Raw genomic sequence first — 18,487 nt, 5'->3', positions numbered from 1 at the left:
GAACTCTGGGTCTAGGCCCTTCCCTGAGCTCTTCAGTTCAAGGCTAGTGCTCTACCACTTGAGCCACAGTGCCACTTCTGGCATTTTCTGTTTATGTGGTGCTGAGGAGGAATTGAACCCAAGGCCTCATGCATGCAAAGCAAGCACTCTACCACTGAGCCACCTTCCCAGCCCACACAAACCCAATTTTAGGGGGATCCCCCTGGTATTGAAAGACATGTTGGCTGCTAGCCATTTATCTTCATCCCTGAGGGATATTTAAGATAGCCAGTAGCTGGCAGAATGGTCAGATCAGGGTCACATAGCCATACTAGGATAATAAAACCATTCTTATACTATCTTCACAATCCAACCTCACAGGAACCATGTTCATCATATCCAGTACAGCAAGGGCTATGGTTGAAACTATACAGTGAAGCCATTTATGTTTAGTTGTTCCCTATTTTAGTACAAAAACCAAAAAGGTCCAATTACACAAGGGAGTGTGGAGAGGTGAGTACCTAAGGAACCATCCGAAGAACATCCTTATATGTCAAGTAATAAAGCGTATAGTTTTGTCTTGGGCTTTAATCAAAGCTACTCCAGTATGGAATTAATATTTATAATAATCCCCAGGGCAGAACAATCATGGTAGTGACTGGCTGAGATGACTATTGGCTTCAAGATTCCAAAGAAGCATCTCCTGGACTGAAGCAAGCCCTGTATTCATGAAAGATACAAGACTTGGTCTGTCCTGGCATGCTGACACACTGATTACTACTCAGAAAAGGACACTCTCTTATAGGTCCTTTCTCTGGAAGTAGAAGAAGGAATTGGGAACTATAGGTTCTGGTCAAGTACTTTGGAAGAACTTCTCAAAGTCCCAAACAAATGATGTCTGGCTTAAAAAAAAAAAAAGGGCAACTAACATTTAATATACAGACTATGTGTAAAGGCAAGATTTTGGCACTAATATGTTATTGTAAAAACACTAAACCACAAATTAAGAGAAAATCCAAGCATTTAAAAGAAAGGCACTTGAGCTCAGACTCAACTTCCTGGTACAACTTTTTAACTTATGGAAGGTTGATTTCAATGTTGATTTCAACATGGAACTACAAATGTTTCCATTAAGGTTTCAAGTTCTTAACATTTTACAGCCTATTGTGTGTTCTAGCTGATTTTCAGTTGACATGTTCTTTTTATAAATTATACATATTAGAATTACAATCTCATTAGGCCATAGTATTACACAATTTTATAATAATTACCAGTAATATATGTGCATTCCTTGGTACGCTAGACATCTAATAGTATAAACACGATCCAATATACTTGCAACTGTACCCAAACACTAAAAGGCATTTTTTGTGATTTTGGTGACTCCAACTTTCACCTAGAGGCTAATTTTCCTTAAAGCTATTTCCCTCTATCCCCAATTCTGAGACACCAGGGCTTCATATTTGATCCTTTCAAAGTCTGAAGACCAGGAAAACCTAGGTATAATGAGGGGGGGGGAGATTGAAATAACGAACTGATGGCTACTTTCACATACATCTCCCTTTGATGGCTATTCCTAGAATAGAGTGGATATTTACATGCAAGCTCTCCTTACATTAAACTCCCAACTGTGCAGGGAGGGATGAAATAAAACACACAAGAAGCTCAGTGTTTGCCCTCTCAAGATCTCCATTGAGCCCATTGGCTTTGACTTCACTTCATCGCAACCCCCAACTTGCTCAGCGACTTCTAGTCAAATGCTGAGCCCTTTTAAAACTATTTAGGTGGCTCTTAAAAGAGCCTTTGGGTTCTTTGAAAACTGGTTTTGTTTAAAGCTCTTCACTTCGACGTTGCCTTCTTCGTAGCTTTCTGCAGGCCCAGCTTTGGCTTGCCAGCTTTGGGCTTCCCTCCGGTCACCTTCGCCGGACTCTTGCGCTGTTGAATGCCCTTTGCCCCTTTGCCTTTCCTTCCACTGCCGGCGGTTTTCTTAGGTGTAGCCTTCGGCTTCTTGACGCCCTTGTTGTTCTTGGCGTTCTTTTGAGATCTCGAATCCCTGGATAACACCAGCTTCTTGGATTTTCCAGGCTTTTTGGCTTTGCCCTTTGTTTCAGGAGCAGCCTTTTTGCCGAGTTTGAAGGATCCGCAGGCACCCGTGCCTCTAGTCTGAACCAAAATCCCCTTGTTCACCAAGCTCTTCAGAGCCAGCTTGATGCGGGTATTATTCCTCTCCACGTCGTAGCCGGCAGCTGCCAGTGCTTTCTTGAGCGCGGCCAAGGACATCCCTGACCTTTCTTCAGACATGGACAGAGCATCAGTGATCAACTTGGATACGGAGGCATTCCGAACATTGCGACTGGCACCAGTCAAACCAACGGGTTTCTTCCCTCGCTTTTTGACCGGAGGCTTCTCCATAATGCCCGGAACAGGTACAGTCGAAGCTGCGGGAGCCGTCTCGGACATAACACTGCAGACAACCGTAAAGCATAAAAACCGGCAACAAGTGCAAAGTGCTGCAGGCCCCTCAGCGCCTTATATAGGGCAGGGCGCGCTGTGATTGGTGCATCTCTCAGGCGCCACCAACGCCCATGAGAGGGAGAATTTGTGTTTGTTTTACCCTCAAAAGTTGAATCCCCCAAATTTGCTCTGGACAGAATCACCCAGGTTCCACTGCCAGATGATCCGTGGGGACCCGGATTTCACATGTCTTTTTATCTTTTAATGATAAATGACCTTTCATGCCAAAACTATTCGAGAAAGCCTTCAATTTGCAGCCGAAGTCAAGGAGAGAAATCAAACTTCCACTTTTCATTGTAAATTCAAAAAGTAACTTTTGGCAGAAAACTTATTTCATCTCATCTGAGTGGTCTTCTATATAGATGGCTTCTAAGTGGGGAAGAAAATAAATTATTCTTATCCCAATTTTATTGAAAATTAGTTATATGTGTGAGGGAAGTAACACAGTTTTCTTGGGCTATCTCTCTATGGAGTTAGACAATATGTACTAAACTTTAATAAAAATTTCGGGTTATGTGCTTATTCAGGTAAACTTATTTAGGTAAGCATAATGCAATAAGGCCTAATCTACACAGCATAAATTGTCTGTGACAAAAGCTACTTCATGTCTGAAGCAACATAGGAAAACCCATAAGGATGGAGTAAAACAATGAAACAATGACTGTGTCTCCACTACTGAGTTTTTCTTCTCTTTTCATTAAATTAATCCTCTGTGCCACTGTCCACCCCCCACCCCTTATTCTGCCTTTAAACAGACACAATCCCTGCTTGTAAATAATTACGTATCATGAGTCAGGAACCTTGGCCTGAATAGCCCAGTGGAAACCACAGATCCAAGCTGTGCTAGATGTGTCAGAAAAGTGATACTCTGTTAAAGCTTCTCCTGGGAGGCCTTTGTGATAAGGCTGGAGCTAAATGCTTGATCATGAAGGCCAGGCCTTTCAGGAAAATACTAAGAAAAGCTCAATGTGATTGGAGCCCAAGGTTTCAGATGAAGAAAACCCCTTAAGACTATTTTGTGAAGATCCTCAAATGTCTGTATGATAACTTTGGTAATTATTATAGGCCAAGGAACTGTAGGAGTTTATGTTTTGTTTTCTTGAGAAAAAGTTCAACTCATGGTCTGCCTGCTGTGCAAATTGTGGGACAAGCATAGCCTATTCTTCATCCCTCCCTCCCTCCTCCCTGCCCCAGCCCCTTGTACATGCAAGGCAAGCACTTAAGCAAACAATCTTGGCCATTTGTTGACCTAGTTTTCTCCTTTTAAGAAAAGGTATAGGGGGGTGGGAAGGTGGCTCAGTGGTAGAGTGCTTGCCTTGCATGCATGAGGCCCTGGGTTCGATTCTTCAGCACCACATAAGCAGAAAAAGCCGGAAGCAGCACTGTGGCTCAAGTGGCAGAGTGCTAGCCTTGAGCTGAAGAACTGAGGGACAGCGTCCAGACCTAGAGTTCAGGACCCATGACCAGCAAAATATATGTGTGTGTGTGTATGTGTGTGTGTGTGTGTGTGTGTGTAAAGATAGGTGATTTGCATGACCTATATTGCATTTAAAAAGGATTCAAAATACTCAACAACATAGAACTAATCACATAAGTCTCCATTCATAAATACTAAACATCCATAATTGATTTTAACTGAAGCTATAAAAAACTATGTTTATTTATATCACAACACACATTTGTATTATACATTGTATTTATTTATTACATGTAGATCATATATTCATATTTATATAGGTAATTACCTCACATATATGTAAAAAGAACAGGAGATACCAGGAAAAATATTCTTTGTTGTACATTTCTGTTTTTCACAGATTTCAACAATAAACACTTAATATTTTTATACTTGGAGGAAAAAAACTAATGTTTTAATATTAAAATACTGGTTGCTTATCTTCTTCTAATATCATCCATTTTCATCATTTCATTTGTGAGATGAAACAGAGTCCAGCATAGAAAAGATATGTCTAATGGCTGCTTCTCCTGTTTAAAAAAAAAAAAAAAAAGACCAATTTAGTTCTTTAATTCATCAGATATCTGATATTCTGACTCTTGAGAATAATGGTATGTTTTCTCGTTCTAGAAAATTACTTAAGCAATTTATAGATAAATGTGTTGGTAAAATTTTTACATATCTGTGTCCAGAATACCTAGAATTTAAGAGAGGAAGGATTTACTTTAGCTCATCGTTTCAGAAATTTCAGACCCTCATAGTGGGGAAGAAGTAGCAAACCGGATCAAATCACGGTGGGCAGGAAGCAGAATGAATATAGGAAAGGGCCAGAGCAACATATGGCCCCAAGGACACCCCCTAACCCCAGTAACTTATACACTCCATAGATCCGACCTCCTACTTTTTTTTTTAACAACTCCCAATAATGCCATCATCGTATGTCTCCACCAAAGGATTATTAGTATACTTATTTACTTATAGCCTGCAGAATCCAGTCACATTCAAAAGCCCATCAGCTAACAACAAGATACCCAACACATGAGGCTGAGGGGGAGCATTTCATAGTCAAAATATAATGATAGTAATGCATTCAGTTATTGCAACAACTGCCATTTTCCCTGCGTTATAGATGAGGAGAAAAGGCATTCATTTCCCAGGTAGTACAGCTGTTGAGTGGTGGGCCTCTTCCATGAATCCACACACTGTATACTTGTGTGTGTATACTGCTAAAACAAATGATGACTGTGACCTAGTCAGTGTCCCATGAGTACCATTTTAGCAAAATATTAAAGGATATGAAGTTGTCATGTGAAAAGAAGAGTTTTTCACAAAGGAGACACACATGCCAAGGTGAAAAGACTGTTTAAAATGGTTACATTAGATTGGCCATGATCCCTGTGGAGCTACCAGTGAGGGATACCAAAGATCCTTGAATGATGATAGGTTACATAGTTCATGCTTCTTATTCACACCAAGAGCAGTTGTTAAAAGTTCTTAGAAAACTGGGAGAGAATGAGGAAAAGGGTGGCACTGTCCCAAAAGAAATGTACTCATTACCTCACCTATATAACTGTACCCCTCTGAACATCACCCTTATGATAATAAAAGTATAAAAATATAAAAATCAAACCTTCTCTTCATAAAGTGAAAAAATAAGTTCTGAGAAGCATCCCTTCTGTCAAGTTCTAATCCCTTTGAGTAGATGGCAGAGGAAATGACTCCATGCCTTCTTTCTTTTTAAGAAGTGATATCAAACAAAATATATCGAATGGAAAAGTGACCAAATAAATGCTCTTTCTTGAAGTATTATAAAATGTATTTTTTTCCTTCTTCTTGACAACGTAATAATAATGAATCCTGTTTTATGCTCTCCACATGTTGGAATCTGCTGTAGAGAAAGGTATGCAGTGTTTGCTTAATAGAGAATCATCTCAACTATCTCTGGGCTGACCCATTGGTCTACCAGGAAGATGTGGGTTTCTGTGACAAGCATTCCCACATTCAGCTCATTTGAGGGTTTGAAATTGTGACTCATACTTGTTACATCAAACATAACTTCATTTTTGAGAGATTTTTTTTGGGTGGGGGGGGAGGTCTGGTCGTGGAGCCTGAACTCTGGGCCTGGGCACTGTCCCTCAGCTCTTCAGCTCAAGGCTAGCACTCTACCATTTGAGCCACTGCGCCACTTCTGGCTTTTTTTTTTTCTTCTACTTATGTGGTGCTGAGGAATCAAACCCAGGGCCTCAAGCATGCAAGGCAAGCACTCTATCACTGAGTCACCTTCCCAGCCCTGAGAGATTTTTGTTACATCTTTTGCATGCACTTGCTTAAAAGAGGATGGGGATAATCAAAGTCATGTGGATTTGATAAAGATCTACCTGGCAGAAGAGCCTGTAATCAGTGTAGTCACAAAGAAGTTATTCCTTCCTATTGGTGAGGGTCATGGTCTTTGACCATCTCTACAAACTCAAGATACCATCTTTGATGTTCCCATGCTTATTTGTTAAAGCCCAGTAGCTTTAACAAATGTAGTGTACATGTTCTCTTAGACACTATTGAAAAATCACCAAACTTAAAGACTGCTGAAAGTAACCCCATACCTCTGTGTACTTTCATGCATCTGTACACCAACCTTCCTAATTTCACACATACAATCAACACAGCAAAAATAATAGTGAAGGATAATAGGACTTTATTTCTCCATTTTTTCATGATTGGTTTATCCCTAAAGGGCTTCCTTTATGCTTTCCCACTAACATTTTACTCCTGGACTATAAAGTTAATATGGCAAAACACTAGAACACTACCTGGTGCTTATTCAACATCACAGTTAGCTACTATTATCATATTAAGCATTTGCATTGATATTCATGTTTGCAATATCATATCATATCAACTATATATAATCTCCCTTTCCCTGTTTTGTCTTTACCCTTTTCCTAGACCTTATCCCTTGCTTGAAGTCTATATACTTAAGTTCTATTGTTTGCTGCCAGTCTTCTTCAGTAGAGACATTTTATATATATATATATATATACACACATATATATGTATACATATATACATACATATGTATATATACATATATGTATATACGTACATGTATGTATATATGTATATATAGATATATGTATATATACATTTATATATACATATGTACATATATACATATATATACATATATACATGTACATATATACACATATGTACATATATATAATGTATGTATATAAAGTCATTACTCTCAGGATATATATGTATGTATGTATGTATATATATACATACATATAGATGTATGTATATATGTATATATACATACATCTATGTATATACATATATATATATACATATATATGTATGTATGTAAATACATACATACATACATATCCTGAGAGTAATGACTTTCTCCTTTTCCAGGGAATTAGCCAGTGACAATGGCTCCAAAGCAGCTGGAGGAACAAGAACCAGACGAGTTCTTCAGGGTCAGGGCAAAGTGAAGAAGCTCCCTCTGTCAGTCATCTAAGAATTGGCCTGTATTCAACCTGAGCTAGATATTGTTATGGCTAATGAAAAGCCCTTGTAGAGCCTTTTAATAGGAACCAAAGGGTTAGAGGAATAAGAGAAAGGGAAAGAAGAAGAGGGGGAAGACAAAGAAGAACAGGACATAATAACAGAATGTACTTGCTTCTCACACATCAAACCTTGCTTTTTACCTGCATACGTACATTGACAGTCTCTTGCTTCACTGGGACATATGTGAGACTGAGAATAAGTTATGGCCAATGGAAGGCATTCAGAAATGATGTGTGCTACTTCTAGGCCTGGTTCATGACAATCTCTCTCACAGTGGCACTTGTCTTTCTTCCACTGTCTGTTGGACTGATGTGGAATTTCCAGCAGAGATTTCTGGGACCCAAGGATACCAAATGTACAAGATGGAAGATGTTCTTCCTGAAAGTGGAACCTCATCCTCTCGCAATGCTGAGACAGTACATAATGGAGTAATAAACTATGGTGTTAGTTACTAAGTTTTGAGGACTTGTTTAAGGCAACAGTATTACTTACCTTATTTGGATCTTTGGTTTATCTACTGAAATAAAGTCAATATTCCCATCCATATTAACATACCTCCTTCACCCGTGCTACCCCCTAATTTAGCCCATCATGCCTAAGTCTTAATATCATCACAACTGGTCTCCTAGTCAGTGATTTCACTAAATGTTATCCCCCAGCAAACCTCAAATGCCTCAAAGCATCAGAGATACTAGCTGGCTTAGATGATCACAGAATGAGTAAATTTTCTGAATAGAATAGAAAGGAAAAACTTTAAAGAACACGGTGAAAAATATGGTAACAACAGGAAATCAGGAAAAGCTTGATGTATGCATATTTGGAAATACACTGCATGACAGAGAGAGGAGCAGAAGAGACACAACAGAAGGAGGAGGGGAAGGCCTGCCAAACCATATGTCTCAGGTGTTTGTGGCATTTCTAGAAAGCAAGATAAAGCACTTTCCAGGCCATTCTAGAACTGTGATGCCACAAACCATGTTAGCAGGACAAAGGAACTTCCTCTCATTTGCAGCTAGAATTTTACTTTGCCTAGGCTGAAGGTATATGGTTCAAGTAGTAGAGTCTCTGCCTAGCAAGCTCAGTGCTTTGAGTTCAAAGCACAGTACTGGAGAGAAAGAAGGACCTGCTTAGCCTTATTTATGCTTAGAATTGATGTGTCTAAACTCAGGCTCTGATTCTTAAAGTATAGAATATTAAGTGATTTTTTTTTTCAAACTCTCCAAAAGACTCTTACTTCTACCTGAGCATCTTCAGCCCACAATTGAAGCTACAAGGTTTTTATTTCCACTCAAGATATCAGAACTTGCATCGTTTCTGTAGAATTTCTGAATTATACTATCATATATATATATGTATATATATATATATATATACATGTATATATACGTACATATATTCTCAAACTGCATTTATTTCCACACATTAAAACACAAAGTGGGCATTTAAGAATCTAGTATATGGGGCTGGGAAGGTGGCTCAGTGTTAGAGTGCTTGCCTTGCATGCATGAGGCCCTGAGTTTGATTCTTCAGCACCACATAAACAGAAAAAGCCAAAAGTGGTGCTGTGGCTCAAATGGTAGAACGCTAGCCTTGAGCTGAAGAGCTCAGGGACAGTGCCCAGGCCCTGAGTTCAGGCCCCACTACCAACAACAACAACAACCAAAAAAAAAAAGGAGACTTATCTCCAATAAACTACTCAGAAAAAGCTGGAAGTGGCTCTGTGGCTCAAGTGGTAGGTGCTCATCCTTGGGCACAGAGAGGCTCAGAGACAGAGCCCAGGCCCTGAGTTCAAGCCCAGGACTGGCAAGAAAAAAAAAAAAAAAAGAATCTAGTATCTAAGGTCCACCACCTAAATTGTTTAACAAAATCTAAAAATAAAATCAAATTTAAAAATTCAGTATTTCTATATACTATATCTAAATTTGGGCCAATTACAGTGAAGAAAATATAAAAATTAAAGGACAGAAAATAATGGAAAGGTGAGAACAAAGTTTCGGGTTTTTTGGTTTGTTTTGTGAGTCACAGCCTCACACTATATTTTAGGCTGACATTGAATTCACTATGTAGATGCAGTTAAGGCTAGGCTCAAACTTTTGATCTTTCCTTAACCTGTCCAGTGGATCAAAGGAATGTGTCACTAGGTCAGCTTATTCTTAACTATTCTTATCAAATTGTCTTAAGGTTGAGAACATAAGATCAAAGGATAAGGAAAAATAATGAGGTCACTAGGTTTACATCAGAGTTGCCTCCTTTAGTGTGACTATCTCCTCATAATGAGGTAAGTTCCATTGTTTTTATCCATTCATCCCTAGTGAGCCAGCAGCAAGGACTAATACTGGGATATGATCAAGTATAGTGACATGAAGCCAGATTTTTGTAGAAATTATTCTACCAATTATTCATTGGGCAGTAAGGGCACATGAGTCATTAAGTTAACCAATGTTTCATCTTTCTGTTGTTGTTGTTCCTACTGAGATATTGGAAGAAAGTAGCTTATTGTCCAGATCAACTTCCCTTTGTCTCATTTATGGTCAACCCACAATTCCCAAGACACGTCAAGCTGACTTTTAATCCAAAGCATTGAATTAGGACATAGTGGTATGTCTTGCAGATAAAGTCCCAGTCAGCTGTGCACTCTGCCTAATCTAATTTAATACTTAGTCAATACTTTGTATTGCATGAGGTAAAGGTTCAGAAAAGCTAATTTTAATACCTTTTAACAAATTACTGACATGATCTGATAAGATGCTAAATCTACATAATGTTCCAAATTTGGAAGATTCAAAGTCTATAGCTATGGATTTTTTTTAATGTTCTTAGAAGTAATCCTATAGAAATAATTATGTGTTCATAAAAATGAATTTTCTCTCAATCTGTTGGGTAAAAACAGTACAATCAGTTGGCATTTATATATCAAATAATTAGTAAAATTCCAATATGTGACATATTAACTCCAATCAAGGTTTTCAACCATAAGCTGCCTCATTTTTTAGTATAAGAATGTATATAAGAATTTTGTGGGGGCTGGGAAGGTGGCCCAGTGGTAGAGCGCTTGCCTTGCATACATGAGTCCCTGGGTTCGATTCCTCAGCACCACATAAGCAAAAAGAAAAAAGCCAGAAGTGGCGCTGTGGCTCAAGTGGTAGAGTGCTAGCCTTGAGCTGAAGAGCTGAAGGACAGCGCCCAGGCCCAGAGTTCAGGCCCCACTACCGGACCCCCCCCCCCCCAAAAAAAAAAAGAATTTTGTCAAATACCAGCAGACAGTACTTTGCATGCATTAGAGATCTTTAATCCTTACCCACTGTTAGAAAGCAAGAGCTGTTATTATCATCTCAAGGTACAAGTGAGGACTCTGAGGCACAGACATATTGAATGACTTGCCTCAAAACCTCACAGCTAACAAGTGGTGAGCTGAAAACCAAATTGGCTCCAAAATCTTTCTTCAGAAGCTTCACGTCTTTCATGAAGGAAGGATGTTTTGTGACCATTTTATTGAGATAATACAGTTAAGAGACTAGTGTTTTGTTTAATTTACTATTTCATATAATCCTTATCCTGTCTTTATGATCAGGCATTAGCACCCTTTAGGCTCAATGTGCTTCATATTGTCAAACAGTAACTCAAGGACATATAGACATACATTTACTTATATGCAAGGTTTGTCAAACAATAGAATGATTTAATCCAGTAAAGTTAAAAAGACTTTTATAATAGAGAAGTAAAACCTGTAGACTATCTGCAATAGAAAAATTAACCAAAAGTTCTGCAAAGTTTGTATCTGTGCCTGTTGATCTGAGCTATTCTCTGCTGTAGTTACTTTACAACCACTCTGTACTGCAAGAAAGACAGAATAAGAATCTAGAAATGGTTACCAAACTGCCCCTCAAACTGATAATATCATCTTCTTAATCATCTTAAAAAGAACAGTCCAAAACTAGAAGACCATCTTCCAGGCCCAATCTATTCTATTCCTTCCAATGGTAAAGTGAAAACTCATCTGAAACTCCTTGAAAGGCAGACTTAGCTAATGATCACCTAGATCATACTTATGACAAGACTGTTTAACTTATTCGTACTCTTCACCTCCTGATTCCAATTGTTCTATGTAACCTAAAGCCAATGTCGATACCTTCCAAAAATGGCTGAAGATGTACTGAAATGCTGCCTTCCCATGGCTACCATGTAATAAATGTTCTTTCTCTACCCTTTACCATGTCTCTTTGTTCAGCATATGAGGGTTGAGTGCCTACACCTATTCTGGGAATCCAGAACTTTGGACTTGAGGTCTATAAAACCTGGTATTATACCTAGACATAGGATATTAGGTTTCCACATTATTTTTAGTAGAATATGGTATAATTATGAAAAATGATTTTGCATAGAGCAAAAGGGATTTCCAAGCATTAAAAAAACAACAAACCGGGGCTGGGAAGGTGGCTCAGTGGTAGAGTGCTTGCCTTGCATGCCTGAGGCCCTGGGTTCGATTCCTCAGCACCACATAAGCAAAAAAGAAAAAAGCCGGAAGTGGCGCGGTGGCTCAAGTGGTAGAGCGCTAGCCTTGAGCTGAAGAGCTGAGGGACAGCGCCCAGGCCCAGAGTTCAGGCCCCACGACCGGACCCAAAAAAAAAAAAAAACAACAAACCATTACATCAGTGAACACATAAATGGACATGTTGAATTAAAACCTGCTCATATAACAACAGAAGATATCAATTCTCATTAACTGTTCTTTAGAAACAATGAAATACAACTAGTTGTTTTGGCATCCTACCTTTAATTAAGCTATGGGGGAATTTTTTTCCCCAAAAATGTCATCAAGCAAAGTCCAAAGATAGTTTTGGTGCATAAAAGGCATGTAAATTGTTTCCTTATTTTGAATTTAGAGTTTGAAATTAAGATAGGTAAAGAATAAAGGTGCCTTAGGAAACAGGTTATCATATGAACATTCATTATGACTACATAAAAACAAGATAAAGGATGTAGTTTTAGAGTGACTACATAATAAATTGAATTTGCTATATTCTAAACAGCACCAACTAAACATGTATGTGTGTGTGTGTGTGTGTGTGTGTGTGTGTGTGTGTGTGCTTCTCTGTAACTACAGAACCTGGCAACACTAGTCTTGAGCATAAAAGCTCAAGGACAGTGCCCAGGCCCTAAATCCAAGCCCCAAGACTCTCTCTCTCTCTCTCTCTCTCTCTTCTCTATCTCTCTTCCTCCCTCTCTCTCTTCCTCTCTCTCTCTCACATACACACACACACATACTATAAGGATTCACTGGACACTGTTGTATTTGTATTAACAACAGTCCTTAAACAGAACAGGCAATTGTTTCCTCAGAGGGACTAGGAAAACAGGCAGCTATCCAATACCTGTCTGTCCTCTAAGCTCACGTGTATATTGTATATGTCAAAAACACATCTGTCATTCTTAACGCACTGTCTACATGTTCTATAACTTGTTAATAATGGATCACTATAAAACACATAAAAATAGATGACTAGTAGAAGCTCTTTTGTGATTTTTACCTTATAATCTTCAAGTTAGATACTATATTGGTAATATCCAATGATTAGGAAATAATTGATTTAATATTTTAGTTAAGAGTTATCATAAACTGTGTTTTCAGTTTTTTAACTTGACATATTGAGGCATAGGAGTTTTTTTTTTGAAGGAGGTATAGTACTGGATCTTGAACTCAAGACCTGTCCTTTAGCTTCTATACTCATGGCTGGTGTTCTACCACTACAGCCACAGCTCTACTTCCAGCTTTTTGCTGGCATATATATATATATATATATATATATATATATATATATATACATATATACGTATATATATGTATATATATGTGTGTGTGTATAAATATACATATATATTTATATATATACATATATATTTATATTGATGCTGATATATTGGATACAAACTTTCTTGCCAGGGCTGGCTTTAAATCTTGATCCCCATATCTCAGCCTCCTGAGTAGCTAGGATTACAGATGTGAGCCACCAGTATCCATTGAATCCTTATAGTGTGTGTGTGAGAGAGAGAGAGAAGGAGGGAGAGAGAAAGGGAGAGAGAGAGAGAGAGAGAGTCTTGGGGCTTGGATTCAGGGCCTGCCTGGGCTTTTATGCTCAAGGCTCATGCTCTATTACTTGAGATGCAACTCTACTTCTGACTTTTTCTTGGCAACTGTAGTTGAGAATCTGACTAATTCCACTACCTCAAATCACAGCCTCCTACGCAGCTAAGATTACAGGTGTCAGCTGCTGGCACCTGGCTTAGTCCATATAATTTTGAACATTATAAAAATATATTCAACTTTTAAAATGACATGATTTATTCTATGCATAAGTTACAATTTTTAAATTATATAAAGTGATTTTTACTCTTCTATATCTACTCAAATTTAGTAAATGTAAATGGGTTCGATTCCTCGGCACCACATAAGCAAAAAGAAAAAAGCCAGAAGTGGTGCTGTGGCTCAAGTGGTAGAGCGCTAGCCTTGAGCTGAAGAGCTGAGGGACAGCGCCCAGGCCCAGAGTTCAGGCTCCACGACTGGACCCAAAAAAAAAAGAAAAAGAAAAAGAAATATGTACTTTTTCTTACAAAAAGATATACCAAGTATTAAACTTTCCAAGTTATTCTAAAATCATATATGCTTTTTATTACAACCTGCTAACCAAGACCACTAATGAAATTCATAAAAATCTTTCATTGGGTTACAACTTAAAGCAGCACCTTAAAGCACCTTAAAGTTTGAGATTTGGAGCTTTTAGAAAATGAGCTTTGGGGGCTGGGAAGGTGGCCCAGTGGTAAAGTGCTTGCCTAGCATACATGAAGCCCTGGGTTTGATTCCTCAGTACCACATACTCAGAAAAAGCCAGAAGTGGGTCTGTGTGGCACAGGTTATAGAGTGCTAGCCTTGAGCAAAAGAAGCTCAGGGATAGCGCCCAGGCTCTGAATTCAAGCTCCAGGACTGGCAAAAGAAGAAAATGACCTTTTAATGAAAATTAATGCATTATAAAGTCTTTCATGTAATCCAATTAAATTTGGGTTGATATTATAATGTATTCATTTCCTGTTGAGGTACACAGTATTGAAAAATTACTTACATTCAAACAAGTAGAAATTTTTTTTCAGTGGTTGTACAAGATAGGATAACTGTAATAATGCAATAACTCAAGTTAAAAATCAGAGCCACAGACACAAATTGAAGTTTTCAAAGAAATATAAAAGTATGTAGGGTCAGAGGCACTATTATTTAGATGAGCAATTTTGTTACTCTGTTAAATTTGGTAGGAAATTCACTTTATCCCTTATAATAAATGCATCAAGGTTTAGAAAATATTAAATCTTTGTTTTACACACGTACTAGAAGCACTCTTTTTTTCAGACTTAGTAGCCCGATTTCTCACCACTTTATCCTTTAATAGAAAGCCTGAAAGGACAATCATTTGGAATTACTGGATCATATTTTAAATGATTTAAGGCAAGAAATTCTTGGCCTTCTCTTGTTAGGTTCAACATGGAATGTGGCTTAGTGGTAGAATGCTTGCCTAGCATGCATTAAGTCCTGGGTTTAATTCCTCAGTACCCCATAAACAGAAAAAGCCTGAAGTGGTGCTGTAGCTTAAGTGGTAAAGTGATAGCATTGAGCAAAAGAAGTTCAAGGACAGTGCCCAGGCCCTGAGTTCCGAGGGGGGGTGGGGGACGACATATTGTGGGGAGCTATTTTATATTCAAATTGTCATTGACACAGGCATACTATTTTTGCAGATAATGAAAAGTATTTGGACTCATAATGTATAAGCACCACACAAAAGAAAATTTTCAGGAGAAAAGATGCATACAAACACAAACATGAAACACAACTTCCCAGCAAAGGCCAGAACCAACATTTGATTACATGTTTTCAAACAAAAAAGTATCAAAATTCCCAAATATCATCAATCCTTAAAAAAATTAATGAGCCAGATTTCATCCTTAACCATCAATTAGTCAAAATACACACACATACACACACACACAAACACACACACACGAAGAAACAAGACTTGGGAAATCACAATATTTTATCTTTCAAGGGCCAAATGGAGGGCTAGAATGGCTCTGTAGGACAGTATCTTCTGTTTAAATTCCAGGAGCACCAAAAAGAAAAGAAAGGAAAATGTCAAAATGAGAACTTTTCTACTCCTCATTCCCATCACTGCCGATTCTTGTTATAGGATTAAGATAAACCATATCTTGATGTGGAACCTTCAAAAATAAACCCGCTAGGAGTTAATGACTAATGTACTTTTTAATTGCATTGGAGAAAAAAACAAGTGACACTTGTAGTGGGGAGAGAATAAACAGAAGATAATTAAAACAGCAAAAGGGGAATTTATGTAGAAGTTAAGGCTAATGCATCCAGCCTGTGCAATGACTGCATTTTATGGTTAAAATGATTACTCAGCAGGCAGGGAAAGGACTGAATTATACAAAAAGCAATCTTGCCATACACTGAAAATCTTTGAGGCCCGTTGTGGAATCACAAACATCTTCCGTGTCCTGACTTGCACTTTCACTTTAATTAAGTGTAATAGCTCAAAAACCTAACACTTTATCAGGATATTGCATATCCAAGCAGCAGAATGCAAAGCACTGGTCAAAGGGAGGACTCGCCAAAGTCTTTCATTCACTATACACTTCCCCAGGTATCAAAACTGCAGATTTTAAGATGAGGGTCCTATGAGTAATTAGGTAGCCTATGTATTTTACAACTTTTCATGTTAGCTGTCCCCTAAACTTCTCATAGTCTAAACAAGTTTTAGGTACTGAAAAGTTGCCAGGGACAACGAATAAAAAGGATTGGTGAAACACACCAGACTAAAAAATACCTAGGTAGCAAAAGCACCTCTAGTGGAAGAAATAGCTTCTTGCTAGTTTCTGACGCCAGTACGATCATGACTGGGTCTTTCATTTCCCAGGACATTACAAAATACTCCCCCAACGACAGTGTGTAAGAAATGCCACAAGGTTAAAGTCAGCCTCCACCGTCTTAACCTCATTGAAATGCTAGCAATGTTTAGTCTTTTGGCTGGTAAAAACAGCTTAGCACTACAAGACACTTGCAGCTCTGTTTTGGTAATAGTAGGTGGCTCTTAAAAGAGCCTTTGGGGATACGAAGTTGAAGCTTACTTGGCAGGTTTATTTGGAGCTGGTGTACTTGGTGACGGCCTTGGTGCCCTCGGACACGGCGTGCTTGGCCAGCTCCCCCGGCAGCAGCAGGCGCACGGCCGTCTGGATCTCCCGAGACGTGATGGTCGAGCGCTTGTTGTAGTGCGCCAGGCGCGACGCCTCGCCCGCGATGCGCTCGAAGATGTCGTTCACGAACGAGTTCATGATGCCCATGGCCTTGGACGAGATGCCCGTGTCCGGGTGGACCTGCTTCAGCACCTTGTACACGTACACCGAGTAGCTCTCCTTGCGGCTGCGCTTGCGTTTCTTGCCGTCCTTCTTCTGCGCCTTGGTGACGGCCTTCTTAGAGCCCTTTTTGGGAGCAGGAGCGGACTTCGCTGGCTCAGGCATCTTGAGATGTCCAAAGACAGGAAATGCAATAGTAACAGAACGGGAATTTCCCTTATTTATAGAGCATTTATGCTAATGAGGGATACTAAGCAAGTGTTATTTAATTGGAAGAGAAGCCAAAAGGCTGTCATTCGTGGGCCGGGTTATGTAAATAAAGTATGGAAACTCGGCTTTTCTATTGGCTATTTCATAGATGTTTGCCCTAGCCAATCAGAGAACCAAATCTATTAACCCGGAAATGTCTATAAAAGCAGCCATGTTTTACGCACTACGTGACTATTTTCTTGTGGTTTTTTTCATCTCCTTTTGTGACGTTTGACGTTTGAAGATGTCTGGGCGAGGCAAGCAAGGCGGTAAAGCTCGCGCGAAAGCGAAGTCTCGGTCCTCTAGAGCCGGCCTCCAGTTCCCGGTGGGCCGAGTTCACCGGCTGCTCCGCAAAGGTAACTATGCCGAGCGCGTCGGCGCCGGCGCCCCGGTGTACCTGGCGGCCGTGCTGGAGTACCTGACGGCCGAGATCCTCGAGCTGGCTGGCAACGCGGCCCGCGACAACAAGAAGACCCGTATCATCCCGCGCCACCTGCAGCTGGCCATCCGCAACGATGAGGAGCTCAACAAACTGCTTGGCCGAGTTACGATCGCTCAGGGCGGCGTCCTGCCCAACATCCAAGCGGTGCTGCTGCCCAAGAAGACCGAGAGCCACCACAAGGCTAAGGGCAAATGAATTGGCAAATGAGTTGGCGGACACCTCATCTACCGGAAACGCTTTCAAACCCCAAAGGCTCTTTTCAGAGCCCCCACTAATATCAAAAAAAGAGCTAAAACCACTATCGATAAAGTTAGTAAATAGGATAGTTCTGCCCCAAGCTGTAAAGTTAAATGTGTTTTCTGAGATGTTGGTTGGCACACGATTATAGCTCCCAACCAGAACTAAGATGTAGGTAGTTATCTTAAGTAGCTCACACCTTTAATCCTAGGTACTAAGAAGGCTGAGAATTACGGACCACGGTTTGAGTCCAGCCTGCTGCAGACAAATCAAGGAGACTACAGAAAACTGGAAGTTGGTTGTGTAAAAGCACTAAACTCGAGAAAACGAGCTTAGTGACAACCTGAGAACTTAATTTTCAGTTCTGGCACACGAAAAACAAAGCCCATGAGCTAAGTTTGAGAGATTTGGAAGATGGGTCACATATATATACTCAGGTCTTTGGAACCGAATTTACTGAGCAGAAAGATAAACTGACTTATCTTAGAGATCATGATTCATTTAAATGTTCCTAATCTAAAACACTGCTCAGCATACAAGGATATAACTAAATTTTAAGGACTCCTAATGCCTCTGAAAACCTTTGCTAACTAGTGATCTTGTAACAACTACAAGAGACAAATCTGAGA

At 39.4% G+C, this 18,487-nt stretch overlaps 3 protein-coding genes across 3 annotated transcripts; 1 reads left to right on the top strand and 2 right to left on the bottom strand.

Moving 5' to 3' along the window:
* Nucleotides 1-1,485: 1,485 nt before the first annotated feature.
* Nucleotides 1,486-3,551, bottom strand: H1-6 (H1.6 linker histone, cluster member). Its single transcript, XM_042684395.1, has one exon. The coding sequence runs from the start codon at nt 2,437-2,439 to the stop codon at nt 1,819-1,821; it is 621 nt and encodes a 206-aa protein (XP_042540329.1). The 5' UTR covers nt 2,440-3,551; the 3' UTR covers nt 1,486-1,818.
* A 567-nt stretch (nt 3,552-4,118) lies between these two features.
* Nucleotides 4,119-17,119, bottom strand: LOC122111540 (histone H2B type 1-C/E/F/G/I). The gene is made up of 2 exons (XM_042684406.1): nt 16,706-17,119; nt 4,119-4,479 (listed from the first exon to the last, which is right to left on the bottom strand). The coding sequence occupies exon 1, from the start codon at nt 17,093-17,095 to the stop codon at nt 16,715-16,717; it is 381 nt and encodes a 126-aa protein (XP_042540340.1). The 5' UTR covers nt 17,096-17,119; the 3' UTR covers nt 4,119-4,479; nt 16,706-16,714.
* A 290-nt stretch (nt 17,120-17,409) lies between these two features.
* On the top strand, nt 17,410-17,860 carry LOC122111534 (histone H2A type 1-C). Its single transcript, XM_042684400.1, has one exon. It carries the CDS (start codon nt 17,424-17,426, stop codon nt 17,814-17,816), a length of 393 nt encoding a protein of 130 aa, XP_042540334.1. The 5' UTR covers nt 17,410-17,423; the 3' UTR covers nt 17,817-17,860.
* The last annotated feature ends 627 nt before the right edge of the window (nt 17,861-18,487 follow it).

The sequence above is a fragment of the Dipodomys spectabilis genome, unplaced genomic scaffold (assembly GCF_019054845.1).
Source record: "Dipodomys spectabilis isolate Male_0828 unplaced genomic scaffold, ASM1905484v1 ptg000085l, whole genome shotgun sequence".
Lineage (NCBI taxonomy): Eukaryota > Metazoa > Chordata > Mammalia > Rodentia > Heteromyidae > Dipodomys > Dipodomys spectabilis.
Note: the sequence above shows the minus strand (reverse complement) of the source record. Positions and strands in the feature narration are given on the sequence as shown.